This window comes from Chelonia mydas, chromosome 1 (assembly GCF_015237465.2).
Source record: "Chelonia mydas isolate rCheMyd1 chromosome 1, rCheMyd1.pri.v2, whole genome shotgun sequence".
Classification (NCBI taxonomy): domain Eukaryota; kingdom Metazoa; phylum Chordata; order Testudines; family Cheloniidae; genus Chelonia; species Chelonia mydas.
This window is the reverse complement of record NC_057849.1, coordinates 104,941,423-104,969,250: the sequence shown is the minus strand read 5'-3', so window position 1 is coordinate 104,969,250 and position 27,828 is coordinate 104,941,423. Positions and strand designations below refer to the sequence as shown.

Sequence of the window (27,828 nt, the reverse complement as noted above, 5' to 3'; positions counted from 1 at the left end):
AATTCTGTATTTGTGTGTGGAACTATTAAGAATAATGGATTGGAATGAATAAAAACACCCAAACCCTCATCTGAACACCCTAGACTCTGTGTAAATTCAGATCTGAGTTCTAACTTTCTGGGCCAAGCCCTTCTCTAATAATAAATGATAAATATAATAATAATAATTAATAATATTACAATGTGTATAAAGTTGTTTAAGCAAAAAGAAAAGGATCCGTGTGTATAAAGTTGTTCAAGCAATAAAAATGTTGGCATACCGTGGGGCCATGTGGGTACCCATAGCTCTCCAACACCACTTTCTACAAGCCATTACCCTCTGATCCCACTGAGGGTTACCAAGAGATACTACACCATTTGCTCAAGAAACTCCCTGAAAAAGCACAAGAACAAATCCGCACAGACACACCCCTGGAACCCCAACCAGGGGTATTCTATCTGCTACCCAAGATCCATAAACCTGGAAATCCTGGACGCCCCATCACCTCAGGCATTGGCACCCTGACAGCAGGATTGTCTGGCTATGTAGACTCCCTCCTCAGGCCCTACGCTACCAGCACTCCCAGCAATCTTTGAGACACCACTGACTTCCTGAGGAAACTACAATCCACCGGTGATCTTCCTGAAAACACCATCCTGGCCACTATGGATGTAGAAGCCCTCTACACCAACATTCCACACACAGATGGACTACAAGCCATCAGGAACAGTATCCCCTATAATGTCACGGCAAACCTGGTGGCTGAACTTTGTCCTCACCTATGACTATTTCACATTTGGGGACAATGTATACCTTCAAATCAGCGGCACTGCTATGGGTACCCTCATGGCCCCACAGTATGCCAACATTTTTATGGCTGACTCAGAACAACGCTTCCTCAGCTCTCGTGCCCTAATGCCCGTACTCTACTTGCGCTGTATTGATGACATCTTCATCATCTGGACCCATGGAAAAGAAGCCCTTGAGGAATTCCACCATGATTTCAACGATTTCCATCCCACCATCAACCTCAGCCTGGACCAGTCCACACAAGAGATCCACTTCCTAGACACTACAGTGCTAATAAGCGATGGTCACATAAACACCACCCTATACCGGAAACCTACTGACTGCTATTCCTACCTACATGCCTCCAGCTTTCATCCAGACCACATCACACGAAACATTGCCAAGCTCTACGATACAACTGCATTTGCTCCAACCCCTCAGACAAACACCTACAAGATCTCTATCAAGCATTTTTACAACTACAATACCCACCTGCTGAAGTGAAGAAGCAGACTGACTGAGCCAGAAGTTACCTACTACAGGACAGGCCCAACAAAGGAAATAACAGAACGCCACTAGCCATCACCTTCAGCCCCCAACTAAAACCTCTCCAGCGCATCATCAAGGATCTACAACCTATCCTGAAGGATGACCCATCACTCTCACAGATCTTGGGAGACAGGCCAGTCCTTGCTTACAGACAGCCCCCTAACCTGAAGCAAATACTCACTAGCAACCACACACTACAAAACAGAATCACTAACCCAGGAAACTATCCTTGCAACAAAGCCCGTTGCCAACTGTGTCCACATATCTATTCAGGGGACACCATCATAGGGCCTAATCACATCAGCCACACTATCAGAGGCTCGTTCACCTGCACATCTACCAATGTGATATATGCCATCATGTGCCAGCAATGCCCCTCTGCCATGTACATTGGCCAAACTGGACAGTCTCTACGTAAAAGAATAAATGGACACAAATCAGACGTCAAGAATTATAACATTCAAAAACCAGTTGAAGAACACTTCAATCTCTTTGGTCACTAGATTACAGACCTAAAAGTGGCAATTCTTCAAGAAAAAAACTTCAAAAACAGACTCCAAGAAGAGACTGCTGAATTGGAATTAATTTGCAAACTGGATACAATTAACTTAGGCTTGAATAAAGACTGGGAGTGGATGTGTCATTACACAAAGTAAAACTATTTCCCCATGTTTATTCCCCCCCCACACACACACACACTGTTCCTCAGACGTTCTTGTCAACTGCTGGAAATGGCCCACCTTGATTATCACTACAAAAGGTTTTTCCCTCCCGCTCTCCTGCTGGTAATAGCTTACCTTCCCTGATCACTCTTGTTACAGTGTGTATGGTAACACCCATTGTTTCATGTTCTCTGTGTATATAAATCTCCCCACTGTATTTTCCACTAAATGCCTCCGATGACGTGAGCTGTAGCTCACGAAAGCTTATGCTCAAATAAATTTGTTAATCTTTAAGGTGCCACAAATCCTCCTTTTCTTTTTGCGGATACAGACTAACATGGCTGCTACCCTGAAAGTTGTTTAAGATCATCTAAAAACGTATTATAACAACTGAAGAAAGAAGATTAAATCATCATCATGATGACAGTATGCATTGCATTTGGAGTATTCAAAACTTGCATAATCTCCTGGGACCTCATACAGAAAAGAACTGCTCTTCTTAGAAGACAAGTTTTTCTAACTTTTACACCTCCAGGGGAAAAAATTATAGAAACCAAGTTTCAGAATGTAATTTCTCTTCCCTGAGCTAAATGGATACTTCTGAATTTAGAGACTCCAGGTGTATTAACAAACCACAGACAGCACTTAAAGGGATGTGGCCTACCTATCTGAGCAATGCATGCTTATTTTCCAAAATACTAGGAAGGACTGTCCTGTGAGTCTAGTGCAAGCTGCTGCTCTAGCAACCTGTTTCTTACACATGAGACTGCAGACTGGGCTTATGTATACATCTATGCATGATCAGAGACTTCATATCGATATTATCATATCCCCTCCCATGCTGGTTTTATAAAATCCTATTTGCATAGTTACCCATATCCTAATAAGTTGGGACCAACCTTCCAGTATATTAATTCTTGAAGAAATTTTCAAATGTGGGTGCCTAAAGTTAGGTACATACGTATGGATTATGGTGGTAATTAAAAGTGGCCTGAGGTGTCAAACTAACGAGTCCCATTGACACCAAATAGAGTTGGCAGAGTTCAGTAACTTTGAAAAACAAACTACTTATGTAGGTGCCTAAATATGGCATTAGGCACACAATTTAGGCATGCCTTAGGGTACCCAAGTTTGAAAACATTGGCATTAGTCCCCTAAGTATCTTTAGAGAAATGCTTGCTAAAAGGATTTCCATACATCCCTTCTTTCTTTCATGGCCCTCATATATTCTCCATGGACTTTCTGAAACATGCTTGAGTACTGTATAATTCTATATGAAGTGGGGTGTTGTTTGTTTCTATCCCATTTTTCTTCCAGGAGCTGCTTGCTTTATTTTTCATCCATAGAAGGGAATGATGAAATATCCCTATATAATTCAATTGTGCATTTTTAAGACTGGTTTATCTGGCACTCAGTACTATAAATACTTCAGATACATAAACTAGTAAAGACAGCCTAATTCCTGTGTAAGGACAGGTTAGTCGTATTTAGGGGATGTGACTCAGATCTAACATATATCCCCAAAATATTTGTTGCAGTATCTTGATATTAATAGATTGACCATTACTGTGTTATGTTCCACATAATAAGTATATACATATTAAATTCACATAATAGAATGTGTCTCTTTTATAAGGAAGAGTTTACTTAGTGTAACTATTTTTGAGTTTCCAGTATTTCACATAATATGCATAGTACTGATTCATGCAGGCAGTAAATTGGATCCTTCATGCTAAACTGCATGTCCTGGATTAAATCTTTTCATGCCATTTGGTCGAGGAGGGGTTGCTTCCTCTTTGACTTACATTGCTGTCAGCAGAAACATAAAACAAACATTTTTTTCTTTTCCAGACCAGAAGTAGAACTTCTTGAGAACTGCACCCATCTTTCCATTCCATTTGCAAAAACACTGGGTATCCTCATGACCTGCTGGGGGCATTATGCTAGTCACTCTTTTTTCCCCCTTGAGGGATGGCAAGGAAAGATTGGCCAAGGCAGGGTGGGTTTTTTTCATTTTCCCCACAACAGTTCTGGAAACCAGTGGGGAAGGGCAGGAGGGTTAGGTTATAATTTGGGCTCTGTGTCTGTCCTGGCGGTTGCAGAAGTCATGGATTCCGTGACTTCTCTTGACCTCCATGACTTCTGCTGCAGGCATTGTGGCCGTTCCCAGGGCCGCCTGACCAGCTGGCCCTGGGGACAGCCACACCTGCCGCTGCTGAAGCTGCCCCGAGCCAGTCACTGCTCCCTGGCTGCGGTCCTGGGGGCAGCTGGAGCAGCGGTGGGGGGTGACTCCCAGCAGCTGCTGCTGCTGGACCCCCGTTGTCCTCCCAAAGACCAGTGGCCCCACAGCTAAGATTTAGTCAGGGGTATTTATAGTACAAGTCATGGACAGGTTATGGGTCATGAATTTTTGTTTATTGCCCATGACCTGTGCTGTCCATGACTTGTATTAAAAATACCCATGACTAAATTGTAGCCTTAGTTATAACGTTACAACTTAGCACACAAGACTCTTAGCAGATGTCCAGTGCAGGGCGTCGTTATAGAAGGGATATGATTGTCAGACATGATGGATTGGAAAAGGACTGGAAAAAGGAATTCCTAAAGAGATCTGAGAGAGTGCGGTTAGGGCTCCTGTGCCTGGCACAGTGGGGAGCCAACCCCCTCCTTTCATAGCTCCCTTTTACCTCTACAAGCAAAGGGTGGCAAGGTCCCACCTATGGGATGGCTGGGACCAGGATGAGCATTATGTGGAAATGATTAAGCAATGACGACAACCTGAACTGTACAATTTATTGCCAAGTACACCCAGATGTTTTATATGAATACAGTTGTGGACTAATTAAACCACATCCATTACCACCTCTCTTTCTTCTGGCAAGCCTGGAATAGCTAGAGGAAACAGACAAAAGATGATAGCTTCCTATAGCTAACATTGAAGTTTGCATGCTGTTAATTATTTAGACAGGACACGGGCATCTGCCAAAAAGGATCTTGTCAGTTGCGGGTGTGAATTTGCTGTCTTGTATGCCAGATTAGGCTATTGCACTGATGTTTGAATTATGTGGGAATTTTCTGTGGTTAAAGGAAGCCCCAAAAAATCTATTTTTGTTAGGGAAACTGAAGCAGGTGCTTTGTGACTTCTCAGTACACCACAGTAAATATTTGCTGTTAATTCATGGAATAACCACAAAAAAACTTTACCAAAGCTTAAATTGACAAGGGCTTGATTCTAATAGCCCTTATTTTTCTCTGGCATCAAAGTTATTCTTGAGTTGCACTGGTGGAAATGAGATCAGAGTCAGGCCCACACAGTACATGTGAATGAAACTTTGGCACACACAGAGACTAATAATTTGGCTCAGATAACCAAAAACCACCTTCTTGTTCCTGGACATCACTTTGCACGGATCTCCGGCATAAAACATGTTGGCACAAAATGAACAAATGTAACCATGGTGTTTAATATGGGGCTAGTTTCAGTTGTGCTGAAGAGGCTGTATTCTCCTCTGTCAGAAAGAAAGATACCCATTGCTCTTTAACAATAAAAAAGAAAGAAAAGTCGTGTCATGAATGGTTTGATGATTTGTCTGCCTGGGTGTTCATTACATGGACTCCTGGCAATAGTCTATTAACTCCCACTCAGTGCAGCAAGAGTTCTGACTTTGAGGGATAAGCGTACCGCTATATTTGGAATTGTTGATAGAAACCATCTCTTTCCCATCTTCTTGGGCTTTAACTTTCAAAGGTACATATTGTACTAGCACCAATGATTATATATGCTAAAAATATAATAGTATCCTCCAAAATAAACTTTAAAAAGATCATAATTGTGATGTGTTTATTTTTGTTTCACACTTCATGCTAATCAAAACCCTACTATGTGCCAATTTTTACATGCAGAACTCCCAGCAAATGAAAAGAAGAGTATTTTAAGCAGGAGTTCCATGCAGGCAACAGCTTCTGGATTGGGTATATGGGATGAATGATGGTACATATATTTCAGGCATTTTTTTTATTAATTTAAGATATAAAAGAAAACTAAGTTTGAATAAAATATTTAACATCATTATCAAAACTAGATTCTTCATATTTAATTAAACTTAAACTACTGTCTTTTACCTAACGAAGAGAGATGCCAACAATAATATTTTAGATGACATTTTCTATCGATTATTAATTTTTTATTAAACCAATGTAGTTATCTGTGAACTATGGTCAATAACCTCATAAGAGTTAAAGTAACACATGAGACCATCAGAACTAAAATAGTCATAAAGATACTTTATGAATAAGTTGCTCTCTGAGGCCTTGAATTAGCAAAGCATTTTAAGCACACGCTTAACCTTAAGCTCATGACTTCAAAATGAATTAAACAGAATCCGTAGGATCATTCAGCGCCTAGAAGGTGTGAGGACTTGAAGACTGAATCTGCAGTGACAACCATTTCCATGACTAAATGTGAGAGGATTCAGCACCATGAACACCACCATCCTTCCTGGTTACTCCAGCCCTATCTGCACACTATCTTCACTGTTTGTGAACCTCACTGGGCCAGAAAGTTTGATCCAGGGACATACAGTTTCGTAGTGAACACTGGTATAAGAATATTAAAGGAATTGGCACATGAAATTACAAGCCCATTAGCAAGAATTTTTAATGAATCTGTAAACTCAGGGGTTGTACAGCATGATTGGAGAATTGCATAACAGTTCCTATTTTTAAGAAAGGGGGAAAAGGGTGATCCGGGTAACCACAGCCCTGTTAGTTTGACATCTGTAGTATGCAAGGTCTTGGAAAAATTTTTGAAGGAGAAAGTAGTTAAGAACATTGAGGTCAATGGTAAATGGGACAAAATACAACATGGTTTTACAAAAGGTAGAGCGTGCCAAACCAACCTGATTTCCTTCTTTGAGAAAGTAACATATTTTTAGACAAAGAAACGCAGTGGATCTAGATTTCAGTCAGGCGTTTGATACAGTGCCACATGGGGAATTATTAGTTAAATTGGAAAAGATGGGGATCAATATGAAAATTGAAAGGTGGATAAGGAATAGGTTAAAGGGGAGACTACTGCAGGTCATACTGAAAAGTGAACTGTCAGGCTGGAGGGAGGTTATCAATGGAGCTCCTCAGGGATCAGTTTTGGGACCAATCTTATTTAATCTTTTTATTACTGACCTCAGGACAAAAAGTGGGAGTGTGCTAATAAAGTTTGCGGATGACACGAAGCTGGGAGGTATTGCCAATTCAGAGAAGACCGGGATATCATACAGGAAGATCTGGATGACCTTGTAAACTGGAGTAACAAGTTTACAAGTACTCCTTTTCTTTTTGCGAATACAGACTAACACGGCTGCTACTCTGAAACCAGTAGTAGGATGAACTTTAATAGTGAGAAGTGTAAGGTCATGCATTTAGGGATTAATAACAAGAATTTTAGTTATAAGCTGGGGGCGCATCAATTGGAAGTAACGCAGGAGGAGGACGACGACCTTGGAGTATTGGTTGACCACAGGATGACTATGAGCCAATGTGATATGGCCATGAAAAAAGCTAATACAGTCTTGGGATGCATCAGGCGAGGTATTTCCAGTAGAGATAAGGAGGTGTTTGTACCATTATACAAGGCACTGGTGAGACCTCACCTGGAATAGTGTGTGCAGTTCTGGTCTCCCATGTTTAAGAAGGATGAATTCAAACTGGAACAGGTACAGAGAAGGGCTACTAGGATGATTCGAGGAATGGAAAACCTGTCTTATGAAAGGAGACTCAAAGAGCTTGGCTTGTTTAGCCTAACCAAAAGAAGGCTGAGGGGAGATATGATCGCTCTCTATAAATACATCAGAGGGATAAATACCATGGAGGGAGAGAAATTATTTAAGCTCAGTACCAATGTGGACACAAGAACAAATGGATATTAACTGGCCATCAGGAAGTTTAGACTTGAAATTAGATGAAGGTTTCTAACCATCAGAGGAGTGAAGTTCTGGAACAGCCTTCCAAGGGAAGCAGTGGGGGCAAAAGATCTCTCTGGCTTTAAGATTAAGCTTGATAAGTTTATGGAGGAGATGGTATGATGGGATAACATGATTTTGGCAATTAATTGATCTTTAACAATTCATGGTAAATGGGCCCAATGGACTGTGATGGGATGTTAGATGGGGTGGGATATGAGTTACTACAGAGAATTCTTTCCTGGGTATCTGGCTGGTGAATCATGCTCAGGGTTCAGCTGATCGCATATTTGGGGTTGGGAAGGAATTTTCCTCCAGGGCAGATTGGAAGAGGCCCTAAGGGTTTTTCGCCTTCCTCTGCAGCATGGGGCATCGGTCACTTGCTGGAGGATGCTCTGCACCTTGAAGTCTTTAAACTATGATTTGAGGACTTCAATAGCTCAGACATAGGTGAGAGGTTTATTGCAGGAGTGGGTGGGTAAGATTCTGTGACCTGCATTGTGCAGGACATCAGACTAGAAGATCATAATGGTCCCTTTTGACCTTAATGTCTATGAGTCACTGCAACATTGTATGCAAGAGAGAAGAGGAACAATCCTATTATGAAGATCTGTCTCTCATTTTGGCCTCTGCCTCATTTTGACATGTGTCTCTAAAAGTTATTTGTTTTAAAGAAGTTCCTGCTGGAGACTATGCAGACCTTTGGGACTGAAAAAATGGACATAGTGACGTTCCTGTGAGCCACAAAGGGACTTTAATATACAAGGTTTTCAACTCACTTCACCAGTACTCTGTAACCTAAATTGAGGGGCCTCATAAGTGACACTTTTGTAGCGATAACTGACTTAGTAGAATTTCTTTTAAATCAATTTTCTCTTTATGTGATTCTTTCTATTTTCCATACTATGCCAATCAAAGGTTGTTTCATTTAAGCTAACTGAAACCGGATGTGAAGACTGGTAAATTGGAGATAATTATTGGGGGACACCTTGAAAAGAATAAACCTGAATTTTGACTTCAGAGGAGGCTGAGTAAGAGTAGGGATAACACAATTGCTCTCTCCAGATAACATTTGAAGAGGGACTGATAAAAGCCACCAGAGACACGTGGCTGAGAAAGCCGAATAAGCCTGCAGAGTGCTAAGCCCAATTACATTTATCAAAGCTGGTATCTGACCCGGATAGGTGTTTTTATCGTATTTAAGTGTTAGGAATATAAGAATACTAAACATTTAGGCAAAACCAAAGATGTTAGCTCAGTGGCTCTAGTGGCTCTGCACTAAGTTTTCTCAAACTGTAGATTCTTTCTGCATAACATCTCTAAGAGACAGCCTTTCCTAGCCATCCACACTGCGAAACCTCGTCTCATCATCTCGTGTCTTGATTACTCGACAAATGCAATCTTGCCCTGGTCGTATCCGTTCAGAATGCTGCTGCAAAGATAATTTTTCTAGCCTGTTGCTTTGACCAAGTCTCTCCACTGGTGCCCTTTCTCTATCGCATCAAACATAAGTGACCTGACATCACTTTAAAGGCCCTTCACAGCCTACCTCCACTCTACCCTCATTTTGCATGTGTTATCAAAATATCGATTCCCACCTCTGATCGGCCAAAAGTGCCAGCCTCCAAGCTCAAGCGCCTTCATGCTTTTCTCCCATGCTGCCCCTCATGCTTGGGAGATTCTCCACAAAGAGACCTCAATATTCTCCACATTTTTCCTAAAACTTTCCTTTGCGATAATGCCTACCAAAGTCTTGACAAGGGTTAGGCTGCTGGTGTGCTGAGACCACTGCCTATCATGCTGACCAATACTGTCTCATTATTTCCTTGTGCTCCCCATCAGTCTGTCTCCATCTATTGTCTGTGTCTTATACTTCAATTGTAAGATGTCTGGGGCAGGGACTGCCCTTCTGTTCTGTACAGAGCCTAGCACAGTGGGATGCTGGTCTATGACTGGGGCTCCTAGAGACCATGGTTATACAAAGAAAAAATAAAGATAATTTGCTTCTGTACTGTATTGAGGGTTTTAAACTAAGGGCCTGATCCAAAGTCTATTAAGTCAGCTGTAATAATCCCATTGAATTCAATAGGCTTTGGATTTGGTCCTCAGTGAATACAGTATTTTCTTTTTGGGGACTCAGGGGAAAGTAAGTGAATATACAGTAACTTGAACTTTAGCCTACTAAATGAAGTTTCAGTTAAATAAACATCTCACTTTACTTAAAATGTGTCTCTGACTGACAGTTTAAAGTCTGATTCAGGGTTGATGTACACACAAATTGCTGATTTAACTAAATCAGTAATGAATTAATCTAAATCAACATCCAGTCAAACTAATTTAAGAGAGTGTCCACATGAGGACTGCACTGATTTTTATCAATTTACAACCCCCCTTTAGTTAAATCAGTGTAATATGAGGAGGTGAATTGGGTCTTTATTAAAATAAAAAGCACATTGACTCTTTTGAAACTATAGGGACAACTTTAGTGCTCTTCATGCACTTATATGCCTATTAATTTTATGGGCCATGAGTAAGGCTGCGAGTCTATCGCGGAGGTCACAGATTCCGTGACCTCTGTGATTTCTGCAGCAGCTGGTGCTGGCTCAGGGGATGCCCGAGCTGGGAAGCCCCTGGGCCAGCAGCAGCAGTTTGGGTGTGTGGGAGGGGGCTCAGGGCTAGGGGAGCAGGGGAGGCACTTACCTCAGGATGGAAGGCTCCCACTGGCATGGCCCTGCAGCTAGTAGGCGGCGGAGGGACCAGGAGAGACTCCGCGCCGCGTGCTGCCTGCACCTGCAGGTCCCGCCTCCGCAGCTCCCATTGACTGTGGTTCTTAGCCAATGGGAGCTGCTGCAGCTGGCGCTTGTGCCCCTCCACTGCCTAGGAGCTGCAGGGACGCAGAGCCAGATAGGGAGCCCCTGCCAGCTCCGCCAACCCTGTCCCCCCCGCCCCACACCAGCGGGGATCCCAGGCCGCACACTGCGGCCTGACCATCCTCCCCAGCACTTGCGCCCCACCCCCAAGACCTTCCCCCCGCAACCCTCTCCGCCCAAGTTTTAGTCACAGGTATTTTTAGTAAAAATCATGGACAGGTCACAGGCCGTGAATTTTTGTTTACTGCCTGTGACTTGTCCATGACTTTTACTAAGAATACCTGTGACTAAAATGTAGTCTTAGTCATGAGTAGACTTGGGAGAATAATAAAGCGTTGGTCTTTCATCAACAGAAAAACTAGTCCATTAAAATTATAACACAAGCAAAATGATTTCTAAAGAGTTTTAAAAGTTTTCTCTGAAGCCTCAAATAGACTTAAAGCCATGAGAGAGAGTTCTGACAAATTTTTTTTGAAGTGCTACCTTTTCAACAGAAGCATTTATATTTTTTAAAGGGGAACATTTTGAGCAAGTCTGTTGGATTAGTCTATTGCATTCTTTTTGTTCTGCCTCTTTTGACAGGTACAAATTAGCTGTTCTCTGTGAAAACTTAAGACTTCCCCAAACAAAGCTATGAAGCTGTCTCGCCACTTCTCTCTTTTATGAGGAAACTGGTAAGTATTACCAGAAAAGTGACTTTATTATGATTTAAAAAGAGAAAAAAAATCTGACTCAGTCGTGTGAATTTACTGCTCTGGTCTGATTCACTATAGAGAGATGCTGGAGTTATTAGAAGGAGGTTGGGATCCATATCTAAAAACCTGCCAGAAGTTCAGTGCTCAGACAGTTGGCATTGGGCAGGGGATCACTATTCCCTTTGGGTGGTTATGTTTAGAGTTAACACCATTCATTCTACAATAATGGTGTACAACAACAGGGGACGTTGTGCTGCTGTTTCTTCCAGTTGAGAATGTGAGTCAAGCTCTGCTGTTTTCCTCACCTCCCAACCCCATCCCCTGTGTCTCTCCAGTATCCACACATCTTCCTCCCAGCAGTTCAACCCATCTTGTCACTTACTTATTTCTTCTCTGGGCAGAGCAGACCTTCTCCCTCTGCTTCTGCTTGCACTCCAGCCTCTCTTTTCATTACCTTCACCTGCCTCAGAAGCAGGCAGCCTGATTTCCTGACAATGACAAACAAGATTAGAGCAGGGAAAGGAGCTCCAAATACTCATCCCCGCCCTCCTCATCCTAGAAACAAAGAGCAGGTCTCAGAGGCCACTGCAACTCACCTGCCTGGCAGCAGCTTCTGATAACTGCAAGGAAGAAGAGGATAGGGTACCCTCTTTACTCGCATCCTGAGGCTGGGGTAGCGGAGCTCTTGCCTGGACTCTGTAGATCAGCTCGCTGCGGAGAGTGGCTAGTTCTGCTTTAAGTGTGAGAATGTGATAAAGACACACTGCTGCAAGAGAAGAGGACAGGAGCGTTGCAAGCCACAGGAATGTGACCGAGAGGAGTCCTTTGCTGCCCAAACCAGCACCAGGGAGAGCAGGAGGAGAGGAGGAGGTACCCTTCTGTTGGATGATGTGCATACAGTCCATGGATTTCATCTCTGCTCTTTCCTTACTAAAGCCAGAGGGAACATTCAGCTCTGGGGTGTAATCCATTTTGCCAGTTGCTGGCTGAAACTAAGGGCAGCCAAAATATCTGACCAAAACGCCCAGATCATTTCCTGTCATATGGAGCTGTTGATACAAACATTAAGTTTAATGTACAGGGTAAGTGTCTAAGATGCAGGCTCCCTTAGCTTTCTTCTTACTGCTCTGCATCTTGGCAAATTATTATTCTCTCTTCAGCTGCTTGCTCAATCTACCTTCCTCATTTCACTTTCAGCTATTCACTTTTCATGGCAACTTGCCCATTACCATCTCCTGTTATCTTTGTACCCAGACATGATTAAAACATCTGATACCATTTGTATCCTGAATCTTAGGTAACAGCGCAGAAGAGCTGTAAGACTCCCTGCCAAAATATTGTATCCTGTCACAACCTAACGCATAAAGTGGTCTCTAAAAATAGAAATATAAAGTAGTTCTCAAGAACACAGAATGTATGTCAGTGCATGAACTGACAGAATTTCTATCAGTATCCTAAAAACAGAAAAAAGTTTTCCAAGTACAGGTAGCAGAGCATTTCATTTTTCTGACTGTGGGAAGTTGCAGGCTCAATGGAGGGCCAGATGTTCCCAAAGAATTTGAGAACGACTTTTAATTACAATTTGTTTTATAAATTTACCGATTCTGCTGCAGAGTTCAAGCATTTGGATGTGGGATTAACCAAGGATTGATACAAAGAGGGTGGTAGAAAGGAAGTGTATGGAGAATTCCAAAAAGAGGAAGAACTTGTTCCAGCATGCATGCACTTTAGAAGGCAAAGATAATTCATGGAATTTAAACCTGTCTGCTTAATTTTACTTTGTAAACCTGTCTGCTTGGCTTTGGGCTCATCTCTTCCTATGGTCCTATTAATCCCTGCATCCCTCTGAACTTTTTGACAGAATCTTAAAATGGGTGTGATGGGAATTTAACTACAGTAGAACCTCAGAGTTACAGAATTACAAATTGACCAGTCAACCACACACCTCATTTGGAACCAGAAATATGCAATCAGGCAGCAGCAGAGCTCCCCCCTGCCCCCTGCCAAAAAAAGCAAATACAGTACAGTACTGTATTAAACATAAACTACTAAAGCATAAAGGGAAAGCAGCATTTTTCTTCTGCATAAAAGTTTCAAAGCTGTATTAAGTCAATGTTCAGTTGTAAACTTTTGAAAGAACATCCATAACATTTTGTTCAGAGTTACGAATATATCAGAATTATATTTCAGAACACCCTCCATTCCCAAGGTGTACGTAACTGAAGTTCTACTGTAATTTACACTCTTGTCATCCCTTGCTTAATTCATCTAGAACAGGATGTTGCAGTACATCCCTTCAGCAACACAGACAATCATGAAAATGTCAGACATGTCCACCACTCTCTGCAGTGACTTCCCATAAAAGTTAAGTTCAAGGTCTCAGTCCTTATCTTCAAAGCACTCAACAGTCTGGGCCCATGACATCTAAGAGATCATCTGATGCTCCAGGATGAGGACTGTAGTAAACAGGAATAATGGAACTTTCTATTACAAAGGTAAAACTTGTCTGTGCAAGAACAAGGATCTTGGGGATGGTCTCAGACTGTGGAATGAACTCCTTCAAGAATGAAGGACCATCATAAACCTCACACCTTCTCACTCTAAGTGCAATGTATACTTTTTCAACCTTGCCTTCTCTAACAAATACATAACATCATATACCACATATACTACACTGCACACACAAAGAGGTCTGAGTCACTAATGTTTATTTTTAACAAATCTGCAAAACACTGAGGAAATTCCAGAGGACCGGAAAAAAAGGTAATGTGCCAATATTTAAAAAAGGTAAATGGGATAACCTGTGAAACTTTAGGCTGATTAGCCTGACATCAATGCCATGCAAAGTCAAGAAAAGACCAAATATGGGAAGTAAAATGACAATAGCATAATCAATGACATTAACAGGTTTAGCAAAATAGGTCTTGTCAAACAAACATTTTTGGTAAGATCGCAAGTTTTGATGGTAAAAGTAACTGTGATGACTTCTGTAAAGCATTTGACATAATCCTGCATGACATTCTGATAAATTTAGCACTATACAAAATCATATTAATGGATTAAAAATTGGTTAACATAGATCCCAAAAAATAATTGGGAAATGGGAAATTGCTTTTAAAACTCTGCTAGAAACAACCCCATTGGATGACAATCTGCTCTTGACTTACTAATAATCAATTTTTATAAATGATGTGGAAGAAAACAAAATAATTGCTGGTAAAGTTTCCAAATTACACTAAAATTGGTAGCGTGATAAATTAAGATGGGCTCAGGTAATTTATACAGACTAATCTGGATCACTTGTTAAAGTGGGCTCATCTGAACAACATGCATTTTAAAACACAAACAAATGCAAGATCATGTAGGAACAAAGAATGTAGGTCAGATGGGGCTATATCCTGGAAAGCAGTAACTCTGAAAAGGAAGGGTCATGGCAAATAATTAAGGCTAAGATTTAGTTACAGGTATTTTTGGTAAAAAAAAGTCATAGACAGGTCACAGGCAGTAAATAAAAATTCATGACCCATGATCTGTCCATGACTTTTACCAAAAATACCTGTAACTAAATCTCTACTTCTGGGGCCCCACTGCTCCAAGGGACCCCTGTTCTAGTACTGGGGGTTGACTACCCCCCAGACGCTGCTCCCAGGGACTGCTCTCTGGATGGCCTCCGGGCGCTCCTGGGGCCACTGCTCCAGCCGCCCTGGGACTGCTACTGCTCGGGAGGTCCCAGGGCACCCCCAGGACTGCTGCTCGGGCACTTCCCGGAGCCAGCCACACCGGCTGCTGTTCCGGCGGTCCCCAGAGCCAGCTGCTTGGGACTGCCTGACCAGTGACTGGTGCGACTGGCCCCGGGGCAGCCAGCGGGACCACTGCTCAGGCACTTCCCAAGGCCACCCAAGCAGCAGCTGGTGTGGCTGGCCCCAGGGCAGCCCCCAGGGCCAGCCGAGCGGAACCACTGCGCGGGCAGTCCCTGGGACCAGCCAGCACCAGCTGCTGCAGAAGTCACAGAGGTCACGGAATCTGTGACTTCCGCAACCTCCATGAAAGAATTGTAGTCTTACAAATGACTAACTGAACTTGAGCTCCCTATGTGATTCTGTATCTGAGAGAGCAAATTAATCCTTGAATGTATATTCAATGCATATCAAGTAATAGTAGGAAGGCAGTATTCTTGCTGTATATAAACATTAGCAAGACCACTACTGGAATGATGTGCCAACTTCTGGTTCCACAATTTAAAAAAAAATTGGAAATGGCTCAGAAAAGAGCTGTAAGAACGATTCAAGATCTGGAAAACATGCCTTATAGTGAGATGCTAAAATAGTTCAATCTATTTAGTTTATCTAAGGGAAGGGTAAGATGTGACTTGATCATGGTCTATTAATGCCTCAGTTGGGAAAAGATTTCTGATGGATTCAAAAAAAGACATGAGATTCAATGGTTGGAAGCGTAAGTTAGACAAATTCAGACTAGAAAAAAGGCACAGATTTTTAACAGTGGGGGCAACTAGTTATGGAAACAACTCACCTAGAGATGCGATGGATTCCCCATCACTTGAAGTGGATCTCTTTCTGAGGCCTGGTCTACACTGCAGGGGGGGAGGGGGAAATCAATCTAAGTTACGCAACTGCAACGTACTTACATCTACTTACGACGGTGTCTTCACTGCCATAAATTGAAGGCTGATGCTCTCCCATCAACTCTGCCTGCGCCTCTTGCCCTGGTGGAGTACCGGAGTTGACGGGAGAGCGCTTGGCAGTCGATTTATCGCATCTAGACTTGATGCAATAAATCGACCCCCGCTGGATTGATCACTGGCCATCGATCCAACGTGTAATGTAGACATGCCCTAAGAGATATGCTGTAGTTCAAACAGAAGTTGCAGGCTTGATGCTGAAATTACAAGGTGAGGGTTTTTTGGCCTCTGTCATGCAGAAGGTCAGACTAGATTACGATAATTGGCCCTTCTAACCTAAAAATCTACTAGGTATTATTGTCCCCAGTAAACAAATGGGGAACTGAGGCACAGACAGATTTACATGCCCAAGGTCCGACAGGAAATCTGTGGTTGAGTCAGGAACTGAACCCTTGATTTCTTGAGTTCCAGTCCAGTGCCCTAACCACAAAAGCATTCTTCCTCTTTAAGGAATGAAAATTATTTCTCACAAAAAAGTTTTTAAAAAAGCACATAGAACTACAAGTCTCAAGAATAATGTCAGAGGAATATAAATATTTGAGAGATGGACAAGGGATAAATACAGATAATTTAAAACAAAATCTCATGGTTTTAAAAAAAAGTTAGGACAAATCCTTGGATGCCACTGTGCAGAATCTCTGTCCACCGAAGTCTGTGGTCTATGCTATAGGTGCATGTCCAGATGCAAAGTGCAGAATGGCTAACCAATGGACGGGTCAACATCAGATACTTCCAAACTAGCGTGAGAATGGCACTGTTTCCTATAACTGCTTAAAATGCCCCAAAACAAAGCAAGCTAACGTGCCCCAGTATACAAGACAGCATGGAGCACATAGAGGTGAATGCGAAGAATAGAGGAGTGAGCAGAGCTTCCATTTTCACAAACATATTATTCAAAGTCCTTTCTCTAACCCCCTCCCTTTCCAAAGTGGCCAGTCAGACTCTGTCTGATTGCAGACAATCTTATACAACAGCTCCCGATGAAAAGAGGTCACACTCACCTTGCCCCTACTTAAGCAGCAGCATGCTTAACCCTGGTCTACACTATGAGTTTAGGTCGAATGTAGCAGCGTTTGATCAATTTAACCCTGCACCCGTCCACACGACAAAGCCATTTTTGTCGACTTAAAGGGCTCTTAAAATTGATTTCTGTACTCCTCCCCGACGAGGGGATTAGCACTGAAATCGACATAGCTGGATCGAATTTGGAGTACTGTGGATGCAATTCGACGGTATTGGCCTCTGGGAGCTATCCCAGAGTGCTCCATTGTGACCACCCTGACCAGTGCTTTCAACTCAGATGCACTAGCCAGGTACACAGGAAAAGTACCGGGAACTTTTGAATTTCATTTCCTGTTTGGCCAGCGTGGCAAGGTCATCAGCAGAGGTGACCATGCAGTCCCAGAATCACAAAAGAGCTCCAGCATGGACCGAATGGGAGGTACTGGATCTGATCGCTGTATGGGGAGACAAATCCGTGCTATCAGAATTCCGTTCCAAAAGACAAAATGCCAAAATATTTGAAAAATATCTCTAAGGGCATGAAGGACAGAGGCTGTAACAGGGACCTGTGAAACTTAAGGAGCTCAGGCAAGCGTACCAAAAATCCAAAGAGGCAAACGGCCACTCTGGGTCAGACCCCCAGACATGCTGCTTCTATGATGAGCTGCATGCAATTCTAGGTGGTGCCCCTACCACTACCCCAGCCCTGTACGTGGACTCCTGCAAGGGGGGAGTCTCACACAACAGGGATAAGGACTTTGGGCATGAGGAAGATGATGATGAGGAGGAGGATGAAACTGTTCTCCCCGACAACCAGGAACCGTTTATCACCCTGGAGCCAATACCCTCCCAACCCTCCCAAGGTGGGCTCTGGGACCTTGAAGGCGGAGAAGGCATCTCTGGCGAGTATACCTTTGTAAATATAATACATGGTTTAAAAGCAAGAGTGTTTAATGATTAATTTGCCCTGAAGACTTGGGATGCATTTGTGGCCAGTACAACTACTGGAAAAGTCTGTTAACGTGTCTGGGGATGGAGCGGAAATCCTCCAGGGACATCTCAATGAAGCTCTCCTGGAGGTACTCCCAAAGCCTTTGCAAAAGGTTTCTGGGGAGGGCAGCCTTATCCCGTCCTCCATGGTAGGACACTTTACCATGCCAGGCCAGTAGCATGTAGTCTGGAATCATTGCATAACAAAGCATGGCAGCGTATGGTCCTGGTGTTTCCTGGCATTCAAGCAACATCCGTTCTTAATCTCTCTGTGTTATCCTCAGGAGAGTGATATCATTCATGGTTACTTGGTTGAAATAGGGGAATTTTATTAAGGGGACATTCAGAGGTGGCCATTCCTGCTGGACTGTTTGCCTGTGGCTGAAAAGAAATCATCCCCGCTTTTAGCCATGTGCTGGGGGGAGGGGTGAAGCAATCATCCCAGAGAATTGGGGGTGTGTGTGTGGGGGGGGGACCCTTGTACCGAAAGCACATGTACTATGTAATGTTAACAGCTTGGTTCACCATGAAAGAGTCTACCCATTGTTCTCTAAAATGTGTCTTTTTACATACTACTCTCCCTTTTTTTCCTCCCGCAGCTGCAAATGTTTCAACGCTCCCCCTATCATCTCTGTCCCAGAGGCTAGCGCAGATAAGAAGGCGAAAAAAACCACACTCGCGATGAAATGTTCGCTGAGCTCATGCAGTCCTCCTGTACTGAAAGAGCTCAGCAAAATGCGTGGAGGCAAGCAATGTCAGAGTCCAGGAAAGCACAAAATGAATGTGAGGACAGGAGGGACGCGCGAGAGGAGAGGTGACGGGAGCAAGAGGAGAGGTGGTGGGAGCATGATGAGGAGGTGGCAGGATGCAAAGCTGAGGCTACTGGAGGATCAAACTGATATGCTCTGGCATATGGTTGAGCTGCAGGAAAGGCACAGACCGCTGCTGCAGCTCCTGTGTAACCAACTGCCCTCCTCCCCAAGTTCCATAGCCTCCTCACCCAGATACCCAAGAATGCGGGGGTGGGGGGTGCCTCTGGGCACCCAACCACCCCACCCCAGAGGACTGCCCAAGCAACAGAAGGCTGGCATTCAATAAGTTTTGAAGTACAGCGTGGCCTTGTCCTTCCCTCCTCCCCTACCCTACCCGGTGCTTCCCTCCTCCCCCACCCCTCCCGGGCTACCTTGGCAATTATCCCCCTATTTGTGTGACGGATTAATAAAGAATGTATGAATTTGAAACAACGACTTTATTGCCTCTGCAAGCGGTGATCAAAGGGGGGAGGTTGGTTGATTTACAGGGAAGTAGAGTGAACCAAGGGGGCGGGTTTTCGTCAAGGAGAAACAAACAGAATTGCCACACCGTAGCCTGGCCAGTCATGAAACTGGGTTTCAAAGCTTCTCTGATGTGCAGCGCACCCTCCTGTGCTCTTCTAAATGCCCTGGTGTCTGGCTGCATGTAATTAGCAGCCAGACAATTTGCCTCAACCTCCCACCCCACCATAAATGTCTCCCCCTTACTCTCACAGATATTGTGTAGCACACAGCAAGCAGTAATAACAATGGGAATATTGGTTTCGCTGAGGTCTAACCGAGTCAGTAAACTGCACCAGCGCGCTTTTAAACGTCCAAATGCACATTCTATCACCATTCTGCACTTGCTCAGCCTATTGTTGAACAGCTCCTGACTACTGTCCAGGGTGTCTGTGTATGGCTTCATGAGCCAAGGCATTAAGGGGTAGGCTGGGTCCCCAAGGCTAACTATAGGCATTTCAACATCCCCAATGGTTATTTTCTGGTCTGGAAAGTAGGTCTCTTGCTGCAGCTGTTCAAATAGACCAGAGTTCCTGAAGATGCAAGCATCATGTACCTTTCCCAGCCATCCCACGCTGATGTTGGTGAAACGTTTCTTGTGATCCACCAGTGCTTGCAGCACCACTGAAAAGTACCCCTTTCGGTTTATGTACTGGCTGCCAAGGTGGTCCAGTCCCAAGATAGGGATATGCGTTCCGTCTATTGCCCCACCACAGTTAGGGAATTCCATTTCAGCGAAGCCATCCAAAATGACCTACACATTTCCCAGAGTCACTACCCTTGATAGCAGTAGCTCAGTGATTGCGTTGGCTACTTGCATCACAGCAGCCCCCACAGTAGATTTGCCCACTCCAAATTGATTCCCAACTGACCGGTAGCTGTCTGGGATTGCAAGCTTCCAGAGGGGTATCGCCACTTGCTTGTGAACTTTGAGGGCTGCTCTCATCTTGGTATTCCTGTGCTTCAGGGCAGGGAAACGCAAGTCACAAAGTTCCATGAAAGTGCCCTTATGCATGCGAAAGTTTCACAGCCATTGGGAATTATCCCAGACCTGCAACACTATGTGGTCCCACCAGTCTGTGCTCGTTTCCCGGGCCCAGAATTGATATTCCACTCCATGAACCTGCCCCATTGCCACCAGGATGTCCAAATTGCTGGGGCCCGTACTTTGAGAGAAGTCTGTGTCCATGTCCTCATCACTCTCGTCACCGTGCTGCTGTTGCCTCCTCGCCTGCTTTTGCAGGTTCTGGTTTCTGAACATACTGCAGGATAATGCACAAGGTGTTTACAATGCTCATAACTGCCGTGGTGATTTGAGTGGGCTCCATGCTTGCCATGGTATGGCGTCTGCAGGAGAGCAGAGTTGCAATGGAAGTGGTGGCTGACAACGGATGCCATGAGAATAGATATTTATAGAGAACGATGAGAGGACCTGCGAGGTGGATTCATGAGAGAAGGAGAGCAGAGTTGCAGCGGAAGCGGGAGCCCATGACAGCCAACTTGGAGAAATTAGCTATCGAGACAAGAGCAGGAGAGTAGAGTTGCCACGGAAGCGGTGGTTCGATGACGACAGTTCGCAGGCCCACTGCACCATCTGCTGAAAGCAGTATGGTGTTCGCATGGAAAAAAGGCACGAAATGATTGTCAACCGTTGCTTTCACGGAGGGAGGGGTGACTGATGACATGTACCCAAAACCACCCGCGATAATGTTTTTGCCCCATCAGGCATTGGAAGCTTAACCCAGACTTCTAATGGGTGGTGGACTGTGGGATAGCTACCCACAGTGCAACACTCTGAAAGTTGACGCTAGCCACGGTACTGTGCACGCACTCCGCCGACTTAATGCACTTAGTGGGGACACACACAATCGACTGTATAAAATCACTTCCTAAAAAATCGAGTTCTATAAATTCGACCTAATTTCGTAGTGTAGACATACCCTTAAACTCAGTCCTCTGAGATGAAGAGGAAATTTCCCGAGCACCTTCAGGTACCAGCATCTGGCCCACATGATACAGAGGGTTTGTTTTCACTACAGGGGTAAGTCGACCTAAGTTACGCTACCTCAGCTATGTGAATAACGTAGCTGGAGTCGACATAGCTGGGTTCGACTTACCCCAATTTCTTCACTGCACTGAGTCATCAGGAGATGCTCTCCGGTCGACTTCCTTTACTCTTCTCGGTGAGTTGGGGTACCAGGGTCGACTGAAGAGTACTCTGCCACCGATTTAGCGGGTGTTCACTCGACCCGCTAAATCGATCCCTGCTGCATTGATTGCAGCAGCATCACTCTCCAGGAAGCGAAGGCCAGCCCTTAAGAATCAGGAAATAAGAAGGAAGTCCCTGTCTCACACAGGGCCGAGCATGGCTATAGCTGTTCCTTCACTGTTATCTTGGCTATGTATGCAGTGTCTGGGGGCTGCACAGGCAATTAAAGTAAAATCACATAATGTAATTTTTTTTAAGCTAGAAATAATTAAACAGTACCCATTTTGGACAGGGGAAGAATAAGTGAAATACAGAGGCTTCCTCTCTAGCCAGCTTTAGAGAAAATATCTCCTTATGACCCTACTTAAATTATGTATTAAAATACAGCCTGAACAAACCCATTTAAAAGGCAGTATACACCTTAGTATACAAGTCAAGAAATAGTGCACCAAATTCACAATTGTCTCTTCACGGTATGTATTTCTTTTTGGGATGTATAATACCGTTGCTTGGCTTATATGTTGCTGTCATAAATATAAAGGGAAGGGTTAACACCTTTAAAATCCCTCCTGGCCAGAGGAAAAACCCTTTCACCTGTAAAGGGTTAAGAAGCTAGGATAACCTCGCTGGCCAAAATGACCAATGAGGAGACAAGATACTTTCAAAGCTGGGGGCGGTGGGGAGAGAAACAAAGGCTCTCTCTGTCTGTGTGATGCTTTTGCCAGGAACAGAAAAGGAATGGAGTCTTAGAACTTAGTAAATAATCTAGCTAGATATTCGTTAGATTCTGTTTTGTTTAAATGGCTGATAAAATAGCTGTGCTGAATGGAAGGTATATTCCTGTTTTTGTGCCTTTTTGTAACTTAAGGTTTTGCCTAGAGGAATTCTCTATGTTTTGAATTTGATTACCCTCTAAGGTATTTACCATCCTGATTTTACAGAGGTGATTCTTTTACTTTTTTTCTTCAATTAAAATTCTCCTTTTTAAGAACCTGATTGCTTTTCATTGTTCTTAAGATCCAAGGGTTTGGGTCTGTGTTCACCTATGCAAATTGGTGAAGATTTTTATCAAGCCTTCCCCAGGAAACGGGGTGTAGGGTTTGGGGAGGATTTGGGGGGGAAAACACGTTTCCAAGCGCGCTCTTTCCCGGTTATGTATCTGTTAGACGCTTGGTGGTGGCAGCAATAAACCCCAAGGGCAAAAGGTAAAATAGTTTGTACCTTGGGGAAGTTTTAACCTAAGCTGGTAAAAACAAGCTTAGGGGGTTTTCGTGCAGGTCCCCACATCTGTACCCTAGAGTTCAGAGTGGGGAAGGAACCTTGACTGTTGCATTTTGAGTAATGTTATTTTTCTTCTATGATCCACCAGACTCCACTCTACCCCCCACCCCCCGCACGGTTTATCTTTTTCATATATTTACTGTCTACATTTCCACTCTCACAAAATTCACACTGATGTCAGTAGCAATTTTGTCTGAGCAAGAACTGCAAGTTCAGGCCTTCACTCCATAGCGCACAAAAGTCATGTAAACTACATAGATGGGTAATTTACAACTACAGTTCCATTGAATGCTCTGTAAACCTAGTTATTTTAGATTGCCTTTTAAAGAGAACAGGAAATACTACAGGAAAGAAAAATGATAAGCAGAGGACTGTTTTATGAAGCAAACTGTAAAACAAGAAAAGATCAAGCCCCATACAGAAAGTAAAACAGGACCAAATAGAAATAAATGGGATTTATATTTTGAAGCCACCATCAGCAATCATTTCTTCCTTTTCCAGCATGCAATCAGAAAGAATTTAGAAAAGGGTCACACTGCTTGAGCTGGGGAAGCATGAGAAAGACAAAGCTCATCTTGTACAGAATTCTGAATAGTCTGGTTACCCAGCAACATAACGTTACTGCCTTTCCCCACGTCCTTATGCAAAACACAACTAAACAAGCTTTGTACATCTGAGCTAAAATGAGTTGTGGTGACGAAGTTACAAGGAAGCCATCCCTCCTCAGCTGGAAGTGGCTGCTCTAGATATGCTCTAGGAATTATTTTGGGGCAAGTTTTAGGGCCTGTGTTATACAGGTCAGACTAGAAAATCACAATGGTACCTGATGACCTTGGAGTCTGAGTTCATGGGCTACAGTAGTAGTTAGGGTCTCTGCATACCCAGTAACAAGGGGAGCACAGGGCTAAGGATCTTAGTAGTATCAAGTCATAGTCTCATTTACACACAGCTAGCTCCGTCACTGAGCTGCTGCAGCCTTCACAGAACACAGAATACTATGCCCTTGGCACGACCTTTCACTTTCAAATTTTACAAACCAGTTGGCACACTGCATTGGGGTACAAAACCTGAAGTCTTTTCCTCCTTGAGATAGCAGGTGGAGTCTGCACTTTTCTTAGATTAGAGGCAATATACATCCATGGCTCTGTGTATAATGCAGTTGCAGGTGTCTATGCAAACGGATGCATATTTTTCCATTTTTAAGTTTCTTTATTATTGTGCTCCAGCACCTAAGCTTTTATTTAAAAGCTAAGCCTAAATCTTATGAGTGAAAAGATAATCTTCAAAATGTACAGCCAAAATAAACTCATGCTGCACCATATGCAGAGCTTATACACAGCATGACAAAATAGCTCAGAGAAAGATGAACTGCTCCCATTAATCAACATTTTGGGAGGGGGGGAGGGAAGGGGAGAAGAGAGCCTCAACTCTAGAGACAAGTTAAAGATCAATGTGCTTATTTCACAACTGTTTTTTCAGGAAGCACTGAATACTCATACTTTGAAAAATTAAAGCCCTTTAAAGATGTCTCAAACGGGGCACAGAAAACTATTATATATGAACTGATTTATATGAAATATATATAAAATCTCATTCTACTCAGGTTCCTGTTCCATGCAATCCAGCCACTTCTATTACACTGCATTTCTTAAGTTACATGGTTATTGATTTTTCATAGTTAAGACAAGTGTAGGTAAACTATTAACCTTTCAAAAATTAATGCCGAGCTCTTCTGGGCAGTGGCTACTTGCACCTGGATTACTTGCATGTGGAATATGCTTAATATTCAGGGAACTACTGTGCATTGCGTAGGGTTTAAAAACAAACAAAAAACCCACACATGACTTTTCCTTGCAATTTTCCCTTTTAAATTTCCTTTCTGAAGACTAAACAAATTAAAATTCTTTGTGACTGGAAGTTCAAATGGTGAATATTAAATTCTGTCCTCTAGGTGTTTCAAAAGAAGGTGAAAGACATACCATGACCCCTTTTATGATCCTGGAGAGGGTAATATTGAGTTTACAACTGTAAATAAAAGGGCAAGAAATCCCTCAGTTACTGAGTAATGGTGATGAACAAAGCTCCAACCGAAGTTTTCACAGTCTTCTGCAATTAAGTATGGGTTTGCCTATGACATAATATAGTTTTGGAAGCACATTGCAAAAGCCAAGTATGCTTATAGAAGCCTGCATAAAATCAAGTATGCCACTAGCACGTTTCAAATTTGTATCTCAGGATGATTAGGTAGTGGAGCTAGTGAAAGTTTTTGGGAGGACATTCTGAAATCTATACAGGATGTTTTCAACTTGTTTTCAATTCAGATTAAGGAACTAAATATTCAGACAATTTCAGTCTGAAAGAGGAAATATAAGGGGGCGGGGAGGAGAGGAAGTCTGAAAGACGTAAAGGTAAAAAAGGGTAGCAGAAGGTCACTGGTTATGAGCTGTACTTGGTCACTCTGAAAAGCTGAAACCAGGTTAGAGGTCCTAGAAATGGATGTTTGCAAATTTTTTTTTGTATTAATCTACTAACCAACTTGTCAATTACATTTCTGTGCAGTAACAGAACATCTAATATGCGTAATCTGTATTACATGTACATTGATTTGTTCTGTAAATAAAATTTTAAATATTTAACCTGTTAAACAGCAGCAGTTACCAGGCAATCCAAAAAACCCTAAATTCATTCTGAAGACAGATCACAAACTGGAACAAGACATTAATGGCACTTTTAATGTATCAATTTATTGCACGTCAGTACATAAAAATAGAATGTGTTTTGTAAAATCAATTTTATTGTAAAAACCAGACTAGAATGAAAGTGTTTGTAAAAACTGCAATGGTTAGCACATATACTGAAACATTTATGCTTAGTTGACAAAATACAGAAGTACTACTTTATAGGATACTTAAACTGAATACTAAAAAAAATTTAAAGAAAATTCATTCCTTGAACATTCAATGACTGATTTTAAATTCAGAACATCAGCTTTATTTAGCTCCTGAATATGCTTTAGATATATAGGCTTTTCTCTTCTGCATGATTCTACTGTAAACTAGACGGACAGGACAGCATTATAAATTGTTCTAAACGGGACACATCAATCATAGTTTGATCCCGTCCTGTGCAGGAGGCATTAATTTTATTTTTGGCAAAGTGCCTCTTGCAAATTTGCACATCATTTTAAAAATGCACTTGAAGAAAGTGATTTATGAAATATAACTGGAGATATACCTGAATCTCCTTGCTAACTGGAAGTGTCAAATCTTGTAAACTTGTCAAATCCTAGGATTTTAGGGTCAGAGAACTATTCACTTTTGCATTTGTCACCATAATAACATCCAAGGTGACACTCCTAATTAGCCAGGAGAGCGAGTGTGTGTGACTGAATGCATCTACCCTTACAACTGGGAGATTGCCAACTATGTTTGTGCTGTATTTTTACCTGAGAATGGACATGAGGGCACCTATATTAGTCATTCCCACCCTTCCCCTCCCCCCCGCACCCCGCTTTGAAAGCACAGCTTATATCTTTGCCTTTCACAGTTTCAGAACTAGATATTGGGAATGTAAACATGGGCCAATAGGAAGCTTTAAGTGTCTCCACTAATTACATTGAGAAAGAAAGTACTTTTGCGGGGGTGGGGGAGGGAATATTTATCACAAGGACACTACTGGCACAGCTACTCTATTTTGAGACTCCAAATTCTTTTGAAGTCTATTATATATATATATATATATATATATATATATATATATATATATATATATATATATATATAGGCAGTTCCTACTCAAGCGTATATTACTATATCTTTAAACCTAAGAGTGACCCCTCTGTAAAGCCTGGATCCAGACTACTTAGTCCCTTCTCCCCAAACAAGTCTATGATTGGGAATCACACAAAATAAGAATATATACTGTTCACAGTTAAACACTTTATCTTACTGTTATTTTTTGCAAGAGGGAATATTCTACAGAGAGGAGTGCTGGCAAAGGTGCAATTGACCTAATTACCCTTCTATTTATTTTTCAAACACAAACGATGTAACAGCAGTAATACTTTAACCAAATGGCAGAGATTCTTCTCAATACCCAACCATAACAGCTGCTTCTCAAACCAAAAACTCAACAGCAAAACACCAGTTTGCCACCGTACAATTTGGAGCCAGAATGAGTGCATTGCTGTAGGCAAAAATCTTGACTTGTCAGATGTTCCAACAGGGAAGGATTCCCTCACATGGGGCGGGGGGGGGGGGGGGGGGGGGGGGGGGGGGGGGGGATCATTCTCTACTTTTGTTACCAATAAATAATCCCACTGACAGCAGTGTGGCATTTACAGAAAACAGAACTTAAACCAATTTTGTTAAGTATTCCCTCCTCACCTGCCCCAGAGGGATTTCAAAGCAAAAGGGTAAACTCCTGTTAGAGATTCAGTTTCTCATTCACACTGCTTAACATGACCCTATCCCTATACGGCACAGGAAAGGAGTTTGAACATGCGTATGTGGTTGAGGGGTCAGTATTCAGTTTAATAAATCCTATGGATATAGACACCTCATCCCTGGGATAAATATTCATCACAATGTGCAGGTTTTCAGATATATGACTTGAAATCCCACAGTCACTATGGTGAAAACATGGTTTGGTGATCAAGAGTGCATTGCTAAACAGTTCTAGTTTGTCATGATTTCCTCCCCCGACCAATTGCCTTTGCAACTATGGGCCCCAATTCAACATTGCCTACTCAGATGATACAAGTGCATAAAGAGCCCTTTATGGCGTTAGAGTTTACACTAAAAATACACATTTATGTTCAGCTTTTGCTTTGGA

At 42.7% G+C, this 27,828-nt stretch overlaps 1 protein-coding gene across 1 annotated transcript in view; it reads right to left on the bottom strand.

The window, feature by feature from the left end:
• The window catches only part of TNFSF13B (TNF superfamily member 13b), a 36,232-nt gene that overhangs the window by 4,843 nt on the left and 3,561 nt on the right, over positions 1–27,828 (bottom strand). The window contains exons 2-3 of the mRNA XM_007055853.4: positions 12,098–12,550; positions 11,884–11,989 (exon numbers count right to left, since the gene is read on the bottom strand). Coding sequence (XP_007055915.2) covers positions 11,884–11,989; positions 12,098–12,472 — 481 coding nt within the window. The 5' untranslated portion in view covers positions 12,473–12,550. The remainder of the gene's footprint in view (positions 1–11,883; positions 11,990–12,097; positions 12,551–27,828) is intronic.